General features: G+C 40.3%; 1 protein-coding gene across 1 annotated transcript in view; it reads left to right on the top strand.

Moving 5' to 3' along the window:
- The window catches only part of mchr2b (melanin concentrating hormone receptor 2b), a 33,801-nt gene extending 22,875 nt beyond the window's left edge, over positions 1-10,926 (top strand). Inside the window, exon 2 of the mRNA XM_029257318.1 lies at positions 10,278-10,926. Coding sequence (XP_029113151.1) covers positions 10,278-10,926 — 649 coding nt within the window. The remainder of the gene's footprint in view (positions 1-10,277) is intronic.
- Positions 10,927-17,677: the final 6,751 nt, after the last annotated feature.

Genomic DNA, 17,677 nt, shown 5'->3' with positions numbered 1-17,677 from the left:
GAGCGGCCTTGAATTGACTATAGCCTCCACCTCTGTCAACAACGAAGACAATTCTTCAAAACTCAGTGAAGCTCTCCCCATCACTCTTTTCAGGCTTGTTTTCACTGATCGGATTAACCGTTCCCAGAATCCACCCCACCAAGGTGCTCTTTCTGCAATGAACTTCCACCTGATGCTGTTTGAGGAAAAATATTCCTGAAGCTCAGGCTCTTTAATTGCTGCCCAGAGTTCTCTGAGATCATGATCAGCCCTTTTGAAGGTTTGAGCATTGTCTGAGTAGATGACTCTGCAGAGGCCACGCCTGGACACGAACCTCTTTAGAGCCAGGAGGAATTTTTCTGTGGACAAGTCTGACACCAACTCTAAGTGTACCGCTCGTGTCACAGCACAAGTGAACAATGCAATGTATGCCTTTTCTACGGTGGTCCGAGTTTTCACATAAAGAGGGCCAGCAAAGTCAATGCCTATAATTTCAAATGGAGGCGCTTCAACAATCCTGTCCCTCGGTAGGGGTGCAGTCACCTGCTGAGCTGGGGTTGCTGTGAACCTTTTGCAGATCATGTAGGCAGATATGATCTTCTTTACCTTCCGTCTGGCACCTGGGATCCAGTATCTTTCTCTCAGCTGGACCAATGTGTCCCTGACCCCTGAATGCATTACCTTGTTGTGGCAGCACATAACCAGCATGTCAGACAGTCGGTGGTTGGTAGGTAGCAGCCATGGATGCTGCTCTCTCTCACTCAGTCTTGACTGTTGCAACCTTCCTCCCACACATATTACTCCATACTCATCAAGGAAAGGGTTAAGGTCTCTGCTTTTTGAGTCCTTGTGAATATTCTGCCCTGTATTCAATTCATTTATTTCTCTGGCAAACACCTTGCCTTGTGCCTCCTGAATCCACAATCTTTCAGCTTCTGACAGCTCCTCTGCTGTGAGGTCTCCTCGTTTCTTGTCTTGAGCACGACAATTATGGACAAATCGTCTGATCCAAGCAGTGACTCTTAAAACAGTGGTAAGCTTACTGAATGCTTCTAGTTGTAGTAGTGGTTCAGACTGAGTCACTTCAGTGTTGCTAAGCTGGACTGTCACTTGACATGGCTTCATCTCAGACTTCAATTCTTCCTCAGAACACCCTTCCACTGTTGATTCTGGTTGTGTTGGTGATGTTAGGAAAGGTGGACCTGACCACCACAACCCATCTCCTTTCAGCTTGGATGCTATCTGTCCTCTTGTGATGAGGTCCGCTGGGTTGAGCTTACCACAACAATGTGACCATGATTCTGGTGCTGTCAGTGACTGTATTTCTGTGACTCTGTTCGCAACGAACTGCTTCCATTTTTGTGCTGAGCCACGAATCCACTGAATAACTATTATGGAATCTGACCACAAACAAAGCTGGGATGGCATCATGTTCAGAATCTTTAACAAGTTGCTCCCTACTCTAGCTCCAACTAAAGCTCCCATCAACTCCAAACATGGTAGAGTTAGTTTCTTTATGGGAGCCACTCTCGATTTGGATGCAACAAAACTGGTGACAGTTCTTCCATCCTTAGTTCGTCCTTGGAGGTATGCAACTGCTCCATATGCCCTTTCACTGGCATCACTGAAGATATGAAGAAGTGGGGATTGCTCATTCTGCCAGTCGCTTACTCCGTACCACCTCGGAATGGCAATCTGATGCAGCTGTGGGAGCTCCATGCACCACTGTTGCCACTTATGACTGAGGTCTTCTGGCAGCTCCTCGTCCCATCCTAAGCCCCTTTGCCACATGTCTTGGAAAAGGCACTTAACTCATATAGTGAATGGTACCAGGAAACCTATGGGATCGAATATTCTAGCTGATGATTTTAGGACGCTTCTTTTCGTGTTACCCTGCTCCTTTAAGATGCTCATCAGTTGTCTAAGGTCAAAGACAAAATCATCACTATCTGGCCTCCACACCAACCCAAGCACCTTTAGCACGCAACCATGTGCTTCAGGTTCTGGCATACATTCAAATCCACCATTCAGCCACTTAGCCTTCAGTTCTGCGGAATTCGTCGTCCACTTACACAAGTTCATGCTGGCTGTGGACAAGATCTCCTTTGCTCCTGATGTCAACATATAAGCCTCGTCGATATCCTCTGCGCTGGCAATCAGATCATCTACATAAAGGCAGGTTTCTAGAATGTTAACAGCATGTGGATGGCTGTTTCTGTACCCTTGTAGATGATGCCGGATCGTGGCTGCCAGCAGGAATGGGCTTGAAGAAATCCCAAACACGACACGAGTCATCCTCATCTTGCGTGGCCTTGTGTTCTCAGTGTCAGGTGGTCCTGTTATCCATAAAAATCTTAAGGCATCTCTGTCTTTCATTGCAATGGATATCTGTAGGAAAGCCCTTGTAATGTCTGCTGTGAATGCAACTGGATGCAGTCTAAATTTCATTAAAATGCTTAAAAGGTCTGGATTAAGGTTTGGACCAGTCAGTAAACAATCGTTAAGAGATGGACTGCCACGCTCATGAGAGGAGGCATCAAAGACCACTCTCAGTTTAGTTGTCATTTTGTCTTCTCTGATAACAGCATGATGGGGCAAGTAATACATCACATTGTCCTCCGTCACCTGTGAACAGTCGTCTTCTGGGACATCTTCACACACCCCCTGCTGTAGATAATCCTCAATGACATCATTGTATCTCTTGAACAATACTACATCTGTTTTCAGTTTCCTTTGCAGTCCATCGAGTCTTTTCTGGGCAATTCTGAAATTGTCTGGGAGGTGTGGGGCATTTTGCTTCCACGGTAACCCTACCTCATATTGCCCTCTAATATATTTGACTGACTCCTCAAAGCTCTGTTTAGCTTCGCGGTCATCTGCGCTGTCCCCATCTCCCTGTGTTATGCCAAGGGAATCCAATTCCCAGAACATGCGCAGCTGCTTTGAGACTTCATTGCATTCACTTATTCCAATGTTCATACAAGCAACCTCGCCCATATTTGAAGCAGAGACTGGTCCCTGTACTGCCCAGCCAAATATTGTTTCTACAGCTACTAGGGCTTCTGATATTCGCTCTACTCTTCCTGACAATATCCTCCAGTAGTAATCGGCGCCAATCAGTACGGATATTTCTGGCTCCTCCCTGCTATCGACTGAGACATCTGCTAGTGGTAGGCCCCTCTTCTCTAGCTGGTGTTGAATGTGTTCACCAGGCACCTTCATAATTGCAGTGCACACTTGCGGTGTCTCAATGGCTTCAATCTCTATTTTCTGTTCCTTATTCCAGACATTCTCCAGCACTAATTTTACAACATTTCTCACAGCCGTTACCGGGTTCTCAGAACCAAAAGTATGCAACTTTAGAGTCTCCCTCCTTTGAACTGGCGGACCCAAAATCTTTATCTGCTTCTCGTGGATGAAACTTCGTTGGCTCCTACCATCCATTAAACAGCGCACCGCCTTCCGTCTGCTGGGTCCTTCAGTCCATGCTCTCACTGTTTGCAACAGCACAGTGTTCTGACCCTTCGTGTGTGTGTTTGCAATACGGGGCATAACGGATGAAATTAGTGCATCTGTAGAACCTTCAGTGTCATTGGGGGCTTCTGCTTTGTTGGGGGCCTTGTCACACAATGTAGCGTGGTGTCTTCTGCCACAAGCAGTGCATGACACACCCTTTGTTTTGCAAACCTTTGCGATGTGTCGTGGTCGTAGGCAAATAAAACACCTCCCCATTTTCTTTAATTTCTCTTTTCGGGTGTTCACTGTGTCATCCGTGCACGCTTCTGATTTGTGGCTTGTGCCATCACAGAATATACAAGTAAGAGGTGCGGTCGAACTGCCTGTGTGGAGAGCTGCGGCTGTAGGCACATTTGCCCTTCTGACCCTTGTCTCGCTCCGTACATCTACTTTACAGTGTTGCTTGTGAGAAGCCTGTGCATCCTTGGTTATGGTTCCTGTGTTAGTCAAGTGCATCGCATGCTCTCTACTTTCAACCTCCTGTTGCAGAAAAGTAACAAGCTCAAGAACCTTCCATTCATGACCTGGACTCATTTTGCGGGTGTACTCAAGGGCAAGATCATCTGGTATCATCTGAAGCAGTATGGGGCACAATAATCCTCCATAAGTGTCTGATACTACACCTAAGGATTCTAAACTTCTGATCTGTACCTCACACTCGTCATACAGTTGTCTTAATGCTTCAACGTCGGAAGATTTCTTTACTGGAGTCAATTTCAATAATTTGGACATGTGCGCACTCACCACAAGGTCCTTTCTTCCAAATCTTTCCTTCAGCATATCAACTGCTGTGTCATAATTGCTGTCCGATATCTTTAATCCTGCAACAGCTCGGGCAGCAGGTCCAGCGAGGTATGACTTCAAGTAAGCAAATTTCTCAGTTTTGCTTAATTCTCTGTTTTCATGGATAGCAGTTTCAAACTGATCCCAGAACTCTTGCCAAAGACATACTTCTCCGTTAAATTTACTTATAGACAGCTTCGGTAATTTCACCGATGATCTATTAGTTAATCTGTCTGCATGCGTACTCACATCACTTCGCCGGGCCGCCCTTACTCCCTCCGCCGCTTCAGTCTGACATTCAATCAGCCTGGCAGCACGGGTTTTCCACGGAGTGATGTGGTCCTGATAGTCTGCGGTTTTCGCGACATCGGCATCTAGCTCGTCTATTGGTATTTCGTCTTCTATGTCTTTATCCAATTCGCGGAGATTCTCCTCCTTAATGGAGAGCATGGACAACAACTCTCTCAAACGGTCACAATTCACATTGTTCTTACATGTTTCTTCTTCTAGAGACCGCAGTAGTTTCGTTGTGGATGCCTGCAAAACTCCGCGTTTATGTTTCAGCCTCTGTAGTCGGTCCGACATTTTCTCTTTCACCTTTTACTTCGCGGCTAGGTGCAACGAGCTATCCGTTTAGTTCGCCTCTTCCCGGGTTTCGGCACCAAAAAATGTTGTTGTCACGAACCACGTTGCAGCTTTTCAAGTTCGCAAATGACGAGACCGACTCCTGGGTTTCTAATAAAACATTACATTTAATTAAAATACCAAAAATATCCGTCGCTCCACTTGTACACTCTGAGGCAGACTCTTCTTCACTACTTCTTTTTTCATTTTACGGAAAAAGACCAAGGAACGTAATTAACGTATGGACATCTAGTGGCAGTTCTATAAATCGCATTTCAAATTGTACAATTAAACTCAATGCCAATCATTCATCAGCAATTACAAGTTGACAACCAAATATAAACAACACCTTTCCACACAACACCAACAACACCAACTCAAACAATAAAAATACAACAGTATCACTGCCAATCCGCACACGCTGGGGTCTGTTGGTGAGGAAATCCAGGATCCAATTGCACAATGCTGCACTCAGTCCCAGCCCTAGTAGTTTCTGGATCAGCTTGGTTGGGATGACAGTGTCAAATGCTGAGCTACAGTCTACAAACAATAGCCTTGCATAGCAGTTTTTATTATCCAGGTGAGACAGAATGGTATGAAGTGTGTGTGATATTGCGTCTTCAGTGGATCTGTTGTGGCGGTAGGCAAACTGCAGTGGGTCCAGAGTGTCTAGGATGGTGTCCTTAATGTGTCCCAGCACCAGCCTCTCAAAGCATTTCATTGCAATAGGGGTCAGTGCCACTGGGCGATAGTCATTAAGGCAGCTCACTTTGTTCTTCTTAGGAACAGGGATGATGGTGGTGTTTTTGAAACAAGTGGGTACAGTTGAGCTTTTTAAGGAGGTGTTAAATATGTCCCTGAAGACAATAGCCAGTTGCTCAGTGCATGTTTTTAAAACGTCCTGAAATTCCGCCTGGTCCAGTTGCCCTCTGAGATCGTCCAGTTTGTTGTCCAGAGACTGAACGTTGGACAGGAAAATGCTGGGCATCGGAGGTCGTAGCCCGTGGCATTTCGCTCTCACCTGAACGTCGGCCCTGCAGCCCCATTTCCGAGATCGCGTCTTCTGTGCGGTCTCAGGTGGGACATGGTCATGATGTTGTTCGTGGCAGAGTGAAGGTAGCGAGTTCAGCTCTCTAACGCTAAAAATTGCTTCTAATCGCACTGTTTCATGTATTTGCAGAAGTGTTTGGCGGTCATAAGTAATAAGAGAATAAACTTCAACTCTTGTGAGGAAACTTCATGGATTTAAAAAGAAACTGGACTAGTTTGCAATTGATTTTACTACCAGGAAAAATTTAAGTTTCCAACACTGTGTGACTTGATAAATGATTTGTCATCTGCACATATTAGTATAGCAATAGCAGCATGCTTAGACAAATTGACTTTTCTGCAAGGTTTTACACCTTTGATATTCCCACTGAGGTGCGGTAATTGCTGAAGGACCCATTTATGATTGATGTGGTAGGAGCGTTTGCAGCAAAAACAAAGCAGGTCACTGGATGAAGGTTCCCTGCAGTTAGAACTGACAGACATCCAGTTGCCATATGAACTGAAGCAGGCACTTCAATCTGTGAGGTGTGAGCAGTTTTGGGCAGAAATGGACCAGGTCTAGTTCCCAAAAACGAGAAGCTCAGTGCTTTTTCTTCTGTGTTTGTTATGCCATATGTATGTGAGTCAAGCATTCGGCACATGAATGCAGTAAAAATGAGAACTTGTTCCTCCCTCATTCAGTATCTGCAGAGTGCTATTATTTAATATGAAGCACACTTTACAGCTCTTGCTAAGTCAAACAAGTGTAATCTCGTTACAAGACAAACAGAGCACTGGTTTTCAGATGTGTACCTCACGTGAACAAGACAAATCGAAGTAAAAATGTGAATGAAGGTCGACAGAGATTGGATCATTTTGTTAGGTAGTCTGTACTCCTGTGGATATGTTCTGTTCTCTTAAAATGAAGAGTGATTTTTAACAAATCACAAATGATAAAAATGCAATAAAAAGCAATTTATCAAGGGCAAGACAGGCCAGATCATTTTTATGCACTTACATGGCATCTCTTAGTAGATTTTTCAAGATTTTTTTTGTGTGTAATCATTTCATATATCTATATTAATGTTAATAAACACCCTTTGATACAAAGTATTTTAATTACTCTTGGTTTTTCTTCTTTACATGTAAATGCTGAGATTTGAGAGTTACTCTAAAAAACATTTTGCCCTCCCAAGATTTTACATTGCATAATCTGGCCTTCATGAGAAAGTACAGAACTCTGGCACAGAAAATAAATCAAACTGAAAGTGACCAAATGCTGATGAACATTGCACATCTCTTTGTGATCCACTTTTAAATATATTCTCCTGATGCAATCTTTCAGTACACTCCAGCTCATTCTCCTTACTGTAGTCCACTTTTTGATTCTTCGGTGGCACCTTTTGAGCAGGATATCACTTTTGTGTGTATAAAGTGTTATAGGTTTATACACTATAGTATACGTTTCGTGTTATAGCATAGAATAACCAGCAGGTTAGAAGGTTGTGGAGAATTTTATTTGCAGTCGTTTCAATGTTGCTTCAGGCTAATAAAAGACAATAAAAGTGCTGTGACAAACCAGCATTTTGTTCATAGTGTATGCTGCCTCAAGGCCTCTATTTCCAGGATAGACTGTGTAAGAGAGGTAATCCAATTATTTGTTCTGTTTTAGATGATTCATACAAAATAAATATGGATTCAGGTAGAGTTATATCTGATAAATATTTAATCAGAAAAGTAATCTATTTTAAAAAGTTTCAATGACATTTTATACTATGTGGTGGAATGCCCCCCCCCCCCCCCCATTTACTCAGAACTGCTGAATCTCCTTTCACATTCAAGAAGGGTCTAAAAAGTCACCTCTTTTGGGCTCACTTCTCCCATGATCTTCTATGTGCTTGATAAATGTGTTATATGTTATCTATTTAATAAAACATAAATAAGCAAATACATTTAAAAAATGAATAAAAATGTATATGCAGCTACTTATGTAATGTATACTGGTTTATAGGAGGGTATGTGACAAAGTGATCATAGTCAAGAATGTCTGCATCTGTTACATCCACTCCCGCACCACAATCGACAGCACCTGACGCAGATCAAGCACTGCATGATAATCAAAGCGCTGTCCTTTAGAAGACCCTCCTCAACCCTTTCAAGCTCATGGAATCTCACTGAGACAACCGTCTCTTTTGCATCTATGTCCCGGTCTCATTCGTCCCTAGCTCCTATTCTTCGATCCCCGGCTTCTGACCATTTGCTTTGTCTCCTGACTACGCCCATGGACCCTCGCTCCCAATCTGTCCTTCTGTTGGTGTAATGCACTTTTTGTATTGTTCTAGGAGATGTACGTCATTTTGGAGAAAGGCATCTTCTAAATGAATTAATGTTAATGTAAACAAACAAAAAAAAACATATTTCTAACAGTAATTTTTTTCATAATTAGCACTCTCAAATATTGGTACAAAGATTGCATTATTGAAGACTAATCCGGCATAAAGAGGTGAGAGGAAAAAAATCTAAGAAGGAAAAAGGCATTCAAATTTTATAATACCAGTTATCTCTACTAGCTGCAAATATAAGATTTCTATGTTTGTTGTTAATTACTACTTTATTGGTTACCTTAGGGGGTGCGGTGGCGTAGTGGGTTGGACCACAGTCCTGCTGTCCGGTGGGTCTGGGGTTTGAGTCCCGCTTGGGGTACCTTGCGACGGACTGGCGTCCCGTCCTGGGTGTGTCCCCTCCCCCTCCGGCCTTACGCCCTGTGTTGCCGGGTAGGCTCCGGTTCCCCGTGACCCCATATGGGACAAGCGGCTCTGAAGATGTGTGTGTGTGTGTGTGTGTGTGTGTGTGTGTGTGTGTGTGTGTGTGTGTGTGTGTGGTTACATTAGGTTAACAAGTGTGTACAACCAATATCACCTAGCATAATGCTCATCATACATATTATAAAGTTAGGGTCTGAAAATCAGTGCAATAATTATAACAAGGGGGCGCGGTGGCGCAGTGGGTTGGACCACAGTCCTGCTCTCCGGTGGGTCTGGGGTTTGAGTCCCACTTGGGGTGCCTTGTGGCGGACTGGCGTCCCGTCCTGGGTGTGTCCCCCTCCCCTTTCGGCCTTACGCCCTGTGTTACCGGGTAGGCTCCGGTTCCCCGTGACCCCGTATGGGACAAGCGGTTCTGAAAATGTGTGTGTGTGTGTGTAATTATAACAATGTGAGACAAAGTTTCTATAATGTAACGCATGAAATTATAAATGCATAATTAAAAGATTCATTATTATGTTTTATCATGGTTATTTATTAATCTTGTTTTGTGAGGTCCTCAAAATAATGTGCTTAGTTGTCAAAGAGCTACCTGAAATGGATACAGAATGTGGGGAAAAATTTAAGATTTATTTTTTTAGGATTAAGAATGTAGCATAGGTAATATCAAGCAGTTATTTTATACAAAAGAAAGGGACAGGTCCTTAAATGTAATTCCTTATCCTTAATAGAGTATGTTGTGTTGCAGGAATTTTGTGTAAATTTTACAAAAATTATTTTGGTCAAAATAATAAAAAAAAATAGTAAAGTTATAAAAATTACATTATAATGAATTCAGTTTGAAACTACTGGCAGCAGACTACCTTTACATTCTGAGAAGCTGTACAAAATACAAGCTTTCATACGTATATTGATTTCATAGTGTGCCATTTTTTCAAGGTGATGCAAGGCTTTGTAAGCTTGCAAAAACAAATTATTGAAACCAAATCATTGGTGTAAATCAGATTGCATTAAGAAACCATTTCTTACTTCTAGTTTGTATTTTGAGCATTATATTTTATTTATGATATTTACTGGAGTTATTCAAGGTAAGTACATTGCTAAAAGGTACTACAGGTGGAGGTGTGAATTGAACCGCAAACCTACTGACCCCTACCTGCCTTTATGGTCACAGAATTATTTTCAGTTTTCCATCCATCAATCCATCCATCCATCCATCCATTTTCATAGCTGCTTGTCCATTAGGGTCGCAGTGGCAGTAGGGAGATTCCCCAGTTTTAATTTCCTCCTCAAAATCAGTTTTAATTAATAGATTGCTGATTATTTCATTGATTGATATTCAATAAAGTATGTATGAATATTTTAATACTGTAAAGAAAATATTTTCATTAGGTTTCTTCCCAGTAAGATGAAGCTATAAGAGAAGTCAGTGGAGAGATTTTCATTTGCTGATGTTTCTCCATTATTATGATGCATATTAATTTTTCTAATGTTTGATAAACTTTAGTAAAACTCAATAAGTGAAGGTTATTGCAGCATTAACTGTTCTGTTACAAGCTCTAGAACTAGATTTCTGTATTTCAGGTACATTGCCATTGTCCACCCCACCTCAGAAAAGAGGACCATTCGGTGGACAATTGTCATCAACGCCATGGTGTGGGTGGGCAGCCTGCTGTCCTCCATTCCGGTCATGATGTACACGAGAACTGTGCGCAGGAAGCAGATGGAGGTGTGCATCCTGGACCTCCCACAAGGCCCACAGGACATGTATTGGTACACACTCTACCAGTCCACTATTGGCTTCATCATCCCTCTTATCATCATCAGCACCTTCTACTCACTCACCCTTTACCATGTCTTTCGCTCAGTGCGCCGGGTAAAGCGCAAGCAGTCGGTGTGGGCCAAGCGGGCCACCAAGACGGTGCTCATGGTCATTGCCATCTTCCTCTTGTGCTGGTCACCCTACCACATAATCCAGGTGGTAAACCTGAGTGTGGCTCAGCCAACCAGCACGTTCATCTATGCCTACAATATCACCATCTGTCTCAGCTACTCACACAGCTGCATTAACCCACTCATGCTGCTAATGTTTGCGCAGAACTACCGCGAGCGAATCTGCAGGAAGAAGGAGTTCCGCAGCAGCAACCAGAGCTCTTCGAAGACCACAGTGGTCAAGACTGAGGGTGGCACAACTGTCATTGCTGACTCCAATGAGATCAGCACAGTCATTTGATCAAATCCCTCTGGCCTCTTCCTCATTGCTGGACAAGTGAATGTAGATATTGCTTCATGCTTTTTGTGTACATGAGAACAGTGCGCAGAAAGCAGCACCTGGAAGTGATGTGGTGTTACTGGGAAGGCAAAAATATATCAGAAGCCAAAGAATAGGTCCAGTAAAAAATGCACATGTGTATAAGTAGAAATGCTTTGAGTAGTCTATTGATTCACATTTTTTGTTTCCTTTTTTGGTAGTGCAGCTGTGGGGACAGACAATTACAACAGCTCACGCAGGCATATAAACCATAGTAAATGGTACATCTTCATAATTTTTGTCTGCCTTGGGAGAGATCTGAACAGTTGCCATTTGTAATGTGCACTGGATTCTAATCAGTATGAAAGTTTCTGTGTTGAAAACTATAGTCTGCATGATGTGTCTGCTTTGTATATAACTGAAGAGTTACACAGACACATGCAGAAACATAATAAAGTATTTTACAGAGTAGGATTCAAACATGAAAAACTACAAATTAAAGAGAATGAGTCACATACATTAAACATATTCAGTGACTGGGAGATTGTACTGGAAAGCGCACACAGCAAAGTGAAATCAGATTTGATTTTCAAGCTTTCAAAGAACAAAATTTATTTTTGAACTGCATCAAAAAAGATGCAACACAGTGACTAAGAGTATTAAACAGAATGTGTGAATGTATACATACATTATCTAATATAAACAGAATGTACACTTTGTATTGAAAATCATGTATATGTACGGTTTGCTTGAATTTTTCAGATAGCTTGAAACAGATCACTTGGGGCACATTTGTGTCAAAACATGCAATCTAACCATTCATGACATTTAAAAATACAGAAATACATACCAAACTACATGGTGTGCAACACGCTTCAGCTGGAAATAAACGAAAATATACACTGTACTTTTGTGCAAGTGCTAATGCTGTGAAAGCTGTGATTACTGTGCGCTGGTGAACGTCTTCATCTGTGATTTCTAGCAGGAATGATTGTTGTATTTTTTCCTGTTTTGTGTGGTCAAGAATACATGAGCTATGTATACAAATATCTCTGTGCACACTTGAGAATTAAAGCTGCACAGTAAAATGATTATAGTATTATACATTTTTACATGCTGTAAGTTAATGGCAGATCATTACCTGTAGGATGATTAAAGCTTAAACTTTGTTTACAGTTTTGTGTTTCTATATTTATTTGATACAACAGTAAAGAAATTAACAATTACTTGTGTGAAAATTATTTGAGATCAGGTTCACTTGTACCTGCCTAGAATTACTGTCATTCTGTTAAAATAGCTACAGATTACAGAGAAAATGTCCTTTTGTAACAGATTTTTAGGGAATGATTTGTTATTGTTCAATCATATATTGTTGTATGCATAGGATTCTGTTTTTTATGCATATTTTAATAATATGACTGGCTACTCTGAGAATATCACCTCTTACTTCTAAACCAAGTTCTACACTGACAGTGATCCTGAATAACACTGAAGCTTTTCAAGGGTAATAACTATTTAATATATAATTTGCCCTTTTATTTCAGTGCTCCAGGTGGCCCTGTGGTTACATCTGCCAGCTGTTCTCAGTGTTCGTGTAGCTGCAGTTCTCCCCACAAGCATGACTTGTGTATGTACATGTTGGAGTTAACTTTCCTTTCTGTTGTATTTGAAAACGTAAAGCATAACCCTTTAAAACTAAATTCAACAAAAACAACAGATGAATTGCAGCATAGCAAGTGAAACTGCAATACACTTCGGAGAAAAAAATGTTACGCTATACGCAAACAATACAATCAACCTCATATCCTGTTTAAGCCAAAGGTCTTTATATTTTTCAATACCAAGCCCATAAAGTAGGGGAAAAATAAATTAAATTAATTTAAATGTATTTAATTTGAGATAATAATTGAGTATTAGGGAAGACAAACTGAAATGGTTCTGTTACGAGCCTGGAGTAAAGATGTAATAATTTCCTGGTTTGATTTATTGTCAAGTTGTCTGTTTTACATTTTACAATTATTTGAGTTTGGTCATCATACATTTTCAAAATGCAAAAAATACTTTTGCATTCACTTTAAGTGTAATGTTTATATTTTCACATTACTGCTGATGTTTTGTGCAGTGTAAATATTTTCAGTAATATATTATACTTAGTTGACTGCAATGCCAGTTGACATGCATTACTGTAATTCACTCTCTGCAGCATGGTTTTTTCATAGCACAAATCACGTAACATTATGGTGCAATTCAACAGAGCAAGAAGTCTCTCGGCTTTCTCCAAATTATTTTACAAACACTGACAACTAAGTATATTTATACATATATCATAAAATATTACAGCCTCTTACAATTGCCAAATATTATGTTACATATTATAAATGAATTTATGTTTTCTCCATCAATACAAAATCTGCAAACATGACAAAATAATTTGAAGAAATATTGGGCAAGAGAAGATAAAAAAGCTTGGTTTGGATCTCTGTAATAAAATTAAAATTTAAAATAATTATCTGAGTTATTATAAAAGGATATAACATTGTAACTGTCCAAGTTTTCTCGTATTTTCATTATTATTGTCAGCCTTTTTTGAAATGCTGAACTGACATCAAAAGCAAGTCATGCAGAACAATGCCATGGAAACAGACACTATCTTTTTGAAAATCTCATTGCCATCCACACTTTCTTTTGTATACGTTTTTGTTCACAAGCAGCATTTTCAGTCCTAATAGCTAAATAAATCAATATTATCATACCAGATTTCAGTGCTGACCTTGTGCTTCTAATTATGGAGGAGACTAGAACATTGGAACAAGTGCTTGAGTGCTTTTGGGAACTGTGTAAAAGACACCCAACATAACCAACCAACCAATTCCATGAACCACCTGTCCAGAGCAGGGCTGCAGTGAGCCGGAGCCTATCCCGGAGAGTATACACATATACATTGCAGTGTGTGTTTGTGTACCTATTGCAGGGTATATATACACACACACACACACACACACACACACTGTCTGAAGCCATTTGTCCAAAGCAGCTTTAGACTCTGTGTGTGTGTGTGTATACTGTATTGTACTGTGTGTATATGTGTATTTTGTTGTATATATATATATATATATATATATAATTACTGGGGGCGCTGTGGCGCAGTGGCACAGTGGGTTGACCGGGTCCTGCTCTCTAGTGGGTCTGGGGTTCGAGTCCCGCTTGGGGTGCCTTGCGGCGGACTGGCGTCCCGTCCTGGGTGTGTCCCCTCCCCCTCCGGCCTTGCGCCCTCTGTTGCCGGGTAGGCTCCGGTTCCCCGCAACCTTGTATGGGACAAGCAGTTCTGAAAATGTGTGTGTGTGTGTGTATATAATTACTTTGTGAGTTGTCTTATGAAAAAGACACCCAAAAGGTTTTTTTTTGGTGTGTTAGAATAGCGATTTTCTTTCCTGTTTCTAATATCTGGTTAATTTGTGTTTCAGCTGCCCAATAAATTGTGTGTTTATAAACATCAAAGTCACCATCTTCAAACAAAATGATAGACAAAAAAGGTGAAGTGGGCTAATACTGTATTACTTGCACAATTAAACAGCATTTTACAAGTCATATTTTAAGAAAACAAATGCAAGAGTCACATTATTGCATTGCTTGAAATATAAATTGCGGCAGACACTCAGCTCTTCAGCAGCACCATTAGCATTTCATGCAGCAGCAATGACTTGTAGAACTCTATGAGGAAGGGAAAATACTGACTTGCTTTGGGCTGTTAAAATGTCTAGAGGCCTTGACTGGAAAACTGGAAAGTTTAAAACAATCAACACTGTGAGCAGGGTCTTCATTTAGACTAAAGACAGAGAAACAACCCAAGACATAAACAACACAGTCTTTTGTACTTCCTGGAATTCAGCATCCTCTTTTGTTCAGCAAATACTGAGAAAATATACTCTGAACTTCCAAGATGTTCAGGAACAAAGGGTAACAATGTTTTACATTGTTTATGAAAAATACAATGATCTATAAGATTTATAAAAATAGTGTAAAGACTGGTATCAAAACAAATTACTCAAGTAAAAGTACTGTAAACTTAAAAAATACAGAAATTTACTTCAGTAAAAACAAAAAAGTATAATGTCAAAAAATACTCAAGTATCAAGCAACTTTGATTCAAAGTAAGCATTTTCATTTTATGAACCAATACAAAAAAAATAAAATGAAATAAAGTTACCATCCAAAAAATCTGTGTATTGCCATGCCGTGTTAATAGATCATATCATACATATAATTTCAAATTAATATACATTTCCAAACTTTAGAGGACTCAGTAATAGGAAATATCAGCAAATGCCGCTAGAGCCGCCTCCCTCTCCTCAGTTGTCATCCTCCTCGATCTGTCTGCGGCATTTGACACAGTCAACCACTGAATTCTACTCTTTTATGCACGTACTCAAAAGATAAACCTTGGTGAAGCAAGTGGTAGGTAACAAACTAGGTTTGCTTGAGTTACACATCTGCAGCTGTGTCTCCTTCTCTTAATGTAATGCATAAGTTGTACTTTTACTGAGTTGTACGTCGCTTTGGACAAAAACATCTGCTAAATGAATAAATGTAAATGTAAATGTTCTCTCACAACTCTGCACCAGCAGTTATATGCAAACTATGACACTTGAGACCAATAATACTTTTGGTGTATTTAATTTATGTGATGTTTAACTTAATATTAACATGCTAAAACAACAACCGCTTGTCCCAGCAAGCTAGAGCCTACCAGGCAACACAGGGTGCAAGGCTGAAGGGACACACCCAGGACGGGACACTAGTCCGTCACAATACATCCCAAGCAGGGCTAGAACCCTAGACCCACCACACAGCAGGCACCGACTGGCTGACAATAAACTTAAAAACACTCAATACACTTAAATTATAAAACAGAAGCAAGTCACGGAATAATAATAAATAGTTATGCCCATATAGATGGAGATAGATGGACCTGTGCAGGAGATAGTACAGTAAATAATGCCTATGAGAAAGGTAAAGTGTGCACACAAAAAAAATAGTGCACATGAGAAAACTAAATCTTTTACTAATTTGTGTGCTCATTTTAAAAAAAAAAAAAATCTTTTCATGGCACCTCTGAGGCCAGCGAATGAACGAGGCCATCAGTAAAGCTGTAACAAGAGTGATCAACATCACTGCCTAAACACACAAATACTATGGTACAGTGTACTGTTATTAACAGATGTCTCAAAGTGACCACACTTTGAATGCTTCACACACACTTCGTTGATGACATTTACATGGCATACATACAGTAAACACCCCTCTGCTCTGTTGTACAAAACCTGAATGTTACTTGTCTTTTACTTATCAATCAGCACCATTGGAAAAAAGAAGCTTTTAGTTAGTTTAGTTAATATTGCTTGTTTCTGTAGTACACGTTCTCAGTTGTTTTCAGATGAAAATTCATCATTGGGGAAGTCTGTAATAATTTTGTTTTTATTAATTGTGGATTGTCACCTAAATATCGGATGTTATTTCCTTTTCCACACTTACATTGGCACTTAGAGTTGTTGCAACATACCAAAGGGTAAAGAAAATACCCGAGAGGAAGCACGGTCACCCCACTCCGAAATGCGACACATAATAATCATAGTACTCAATCTTTTTTTTCCGTGGTGATTTATATTTACCTTACATAATGATTGTGGTTAGTTGATTCTGTCATTAGGACAAAGACAAAATGAACTATATACAGTAGCTGGTTTTGTTGTGGAAGAGGTCTGATCATTTTAAACTGCTCAATGGAACATCTGTCTACATTCAGTGGTTATACTAAAAGAGAGTCCCGACAACACCACTGAAACCCTACCTGTACATAAGTTGTCAATGTTTTCATGTAGAGGTTAATATACTACAGAAAATAATCAGATTGACACCACTGCAGGACAAAAACATTTTGATTTTGAGACACTAAGTGTGTCCCAAAATGTCTAATACATGTGGCAATACCATAGCACAGAATAAAGGACCTTGTAACAAAATGCCTTTGTATTGAATAATAAGCCCATTGTATGAAAGAAGGGTATATTCATGGTCGTTGATGGTTTAACTGAAGGAATACCATGCAGTGGCCAGTCTTGGAATTTATTGACCGCACCACATAGTATTTGTATCAACAATTGTAGCAATATATATATATATATATATATATATATATATATATATATATATATAAATCTGTAAATGTAGTTATCAATAAATCATAACTCTGTACACATATCCACTGAATTTAGTTCATGCTCCTCACATTTTTACAGAGTGATTCTTTACATTTTTCAGTGTTCTTCAAGAGAATGGCTCTCACAAGTGCTTGGATACTAGAAGCTCACCTATTCTTGGACTGATATCTCATTCCTTAGGTAAAGGTTGTAGGCTAAAGGCTAATTAAACTAATTATTTTCCATTGTGCTGTAATTCTTGCTTTTTCTTGAACATGTGATGTTCTCACATACAAACAGCCAGACAAACATGCGTGCATGCCTTGCTTGAATAGTTGTTTGACTTCATGCTGCCCTAGATGAGCTCCCCCATGGGACTTGAAACGCCGCTGGCCAATTTGGAACCACTGGCGAGACTGTGGACTGCTTGTTTGCCATCTCTGCTTTTTCCACAGCTTTCTTCAAAGGTGTCCTCAAACGCCCTCAATCTATTCACTCTGTGTCTGACAGTGACTCCCATGCACTGCATGTACAAC

The sequence above is a fragment of the Scleropages formosus genome, chromosome 13, assembly GCF_900964775.1.
Source record: "Scleropages formosus chromosome 13, fSclFor1.1, whole genome shotgun sequence".
Lineage (NCBI taxonomy): Eukaryota > Metazoa > Chordata > Actinopteri > Osteoglossiformes > Osteoglossidae > Scleropages > Scleropages formosus.
Note: the sequence above shows the minus strand (reverse complement) of the source record. Positions and strands in the feature narration are given on the sequence as shown.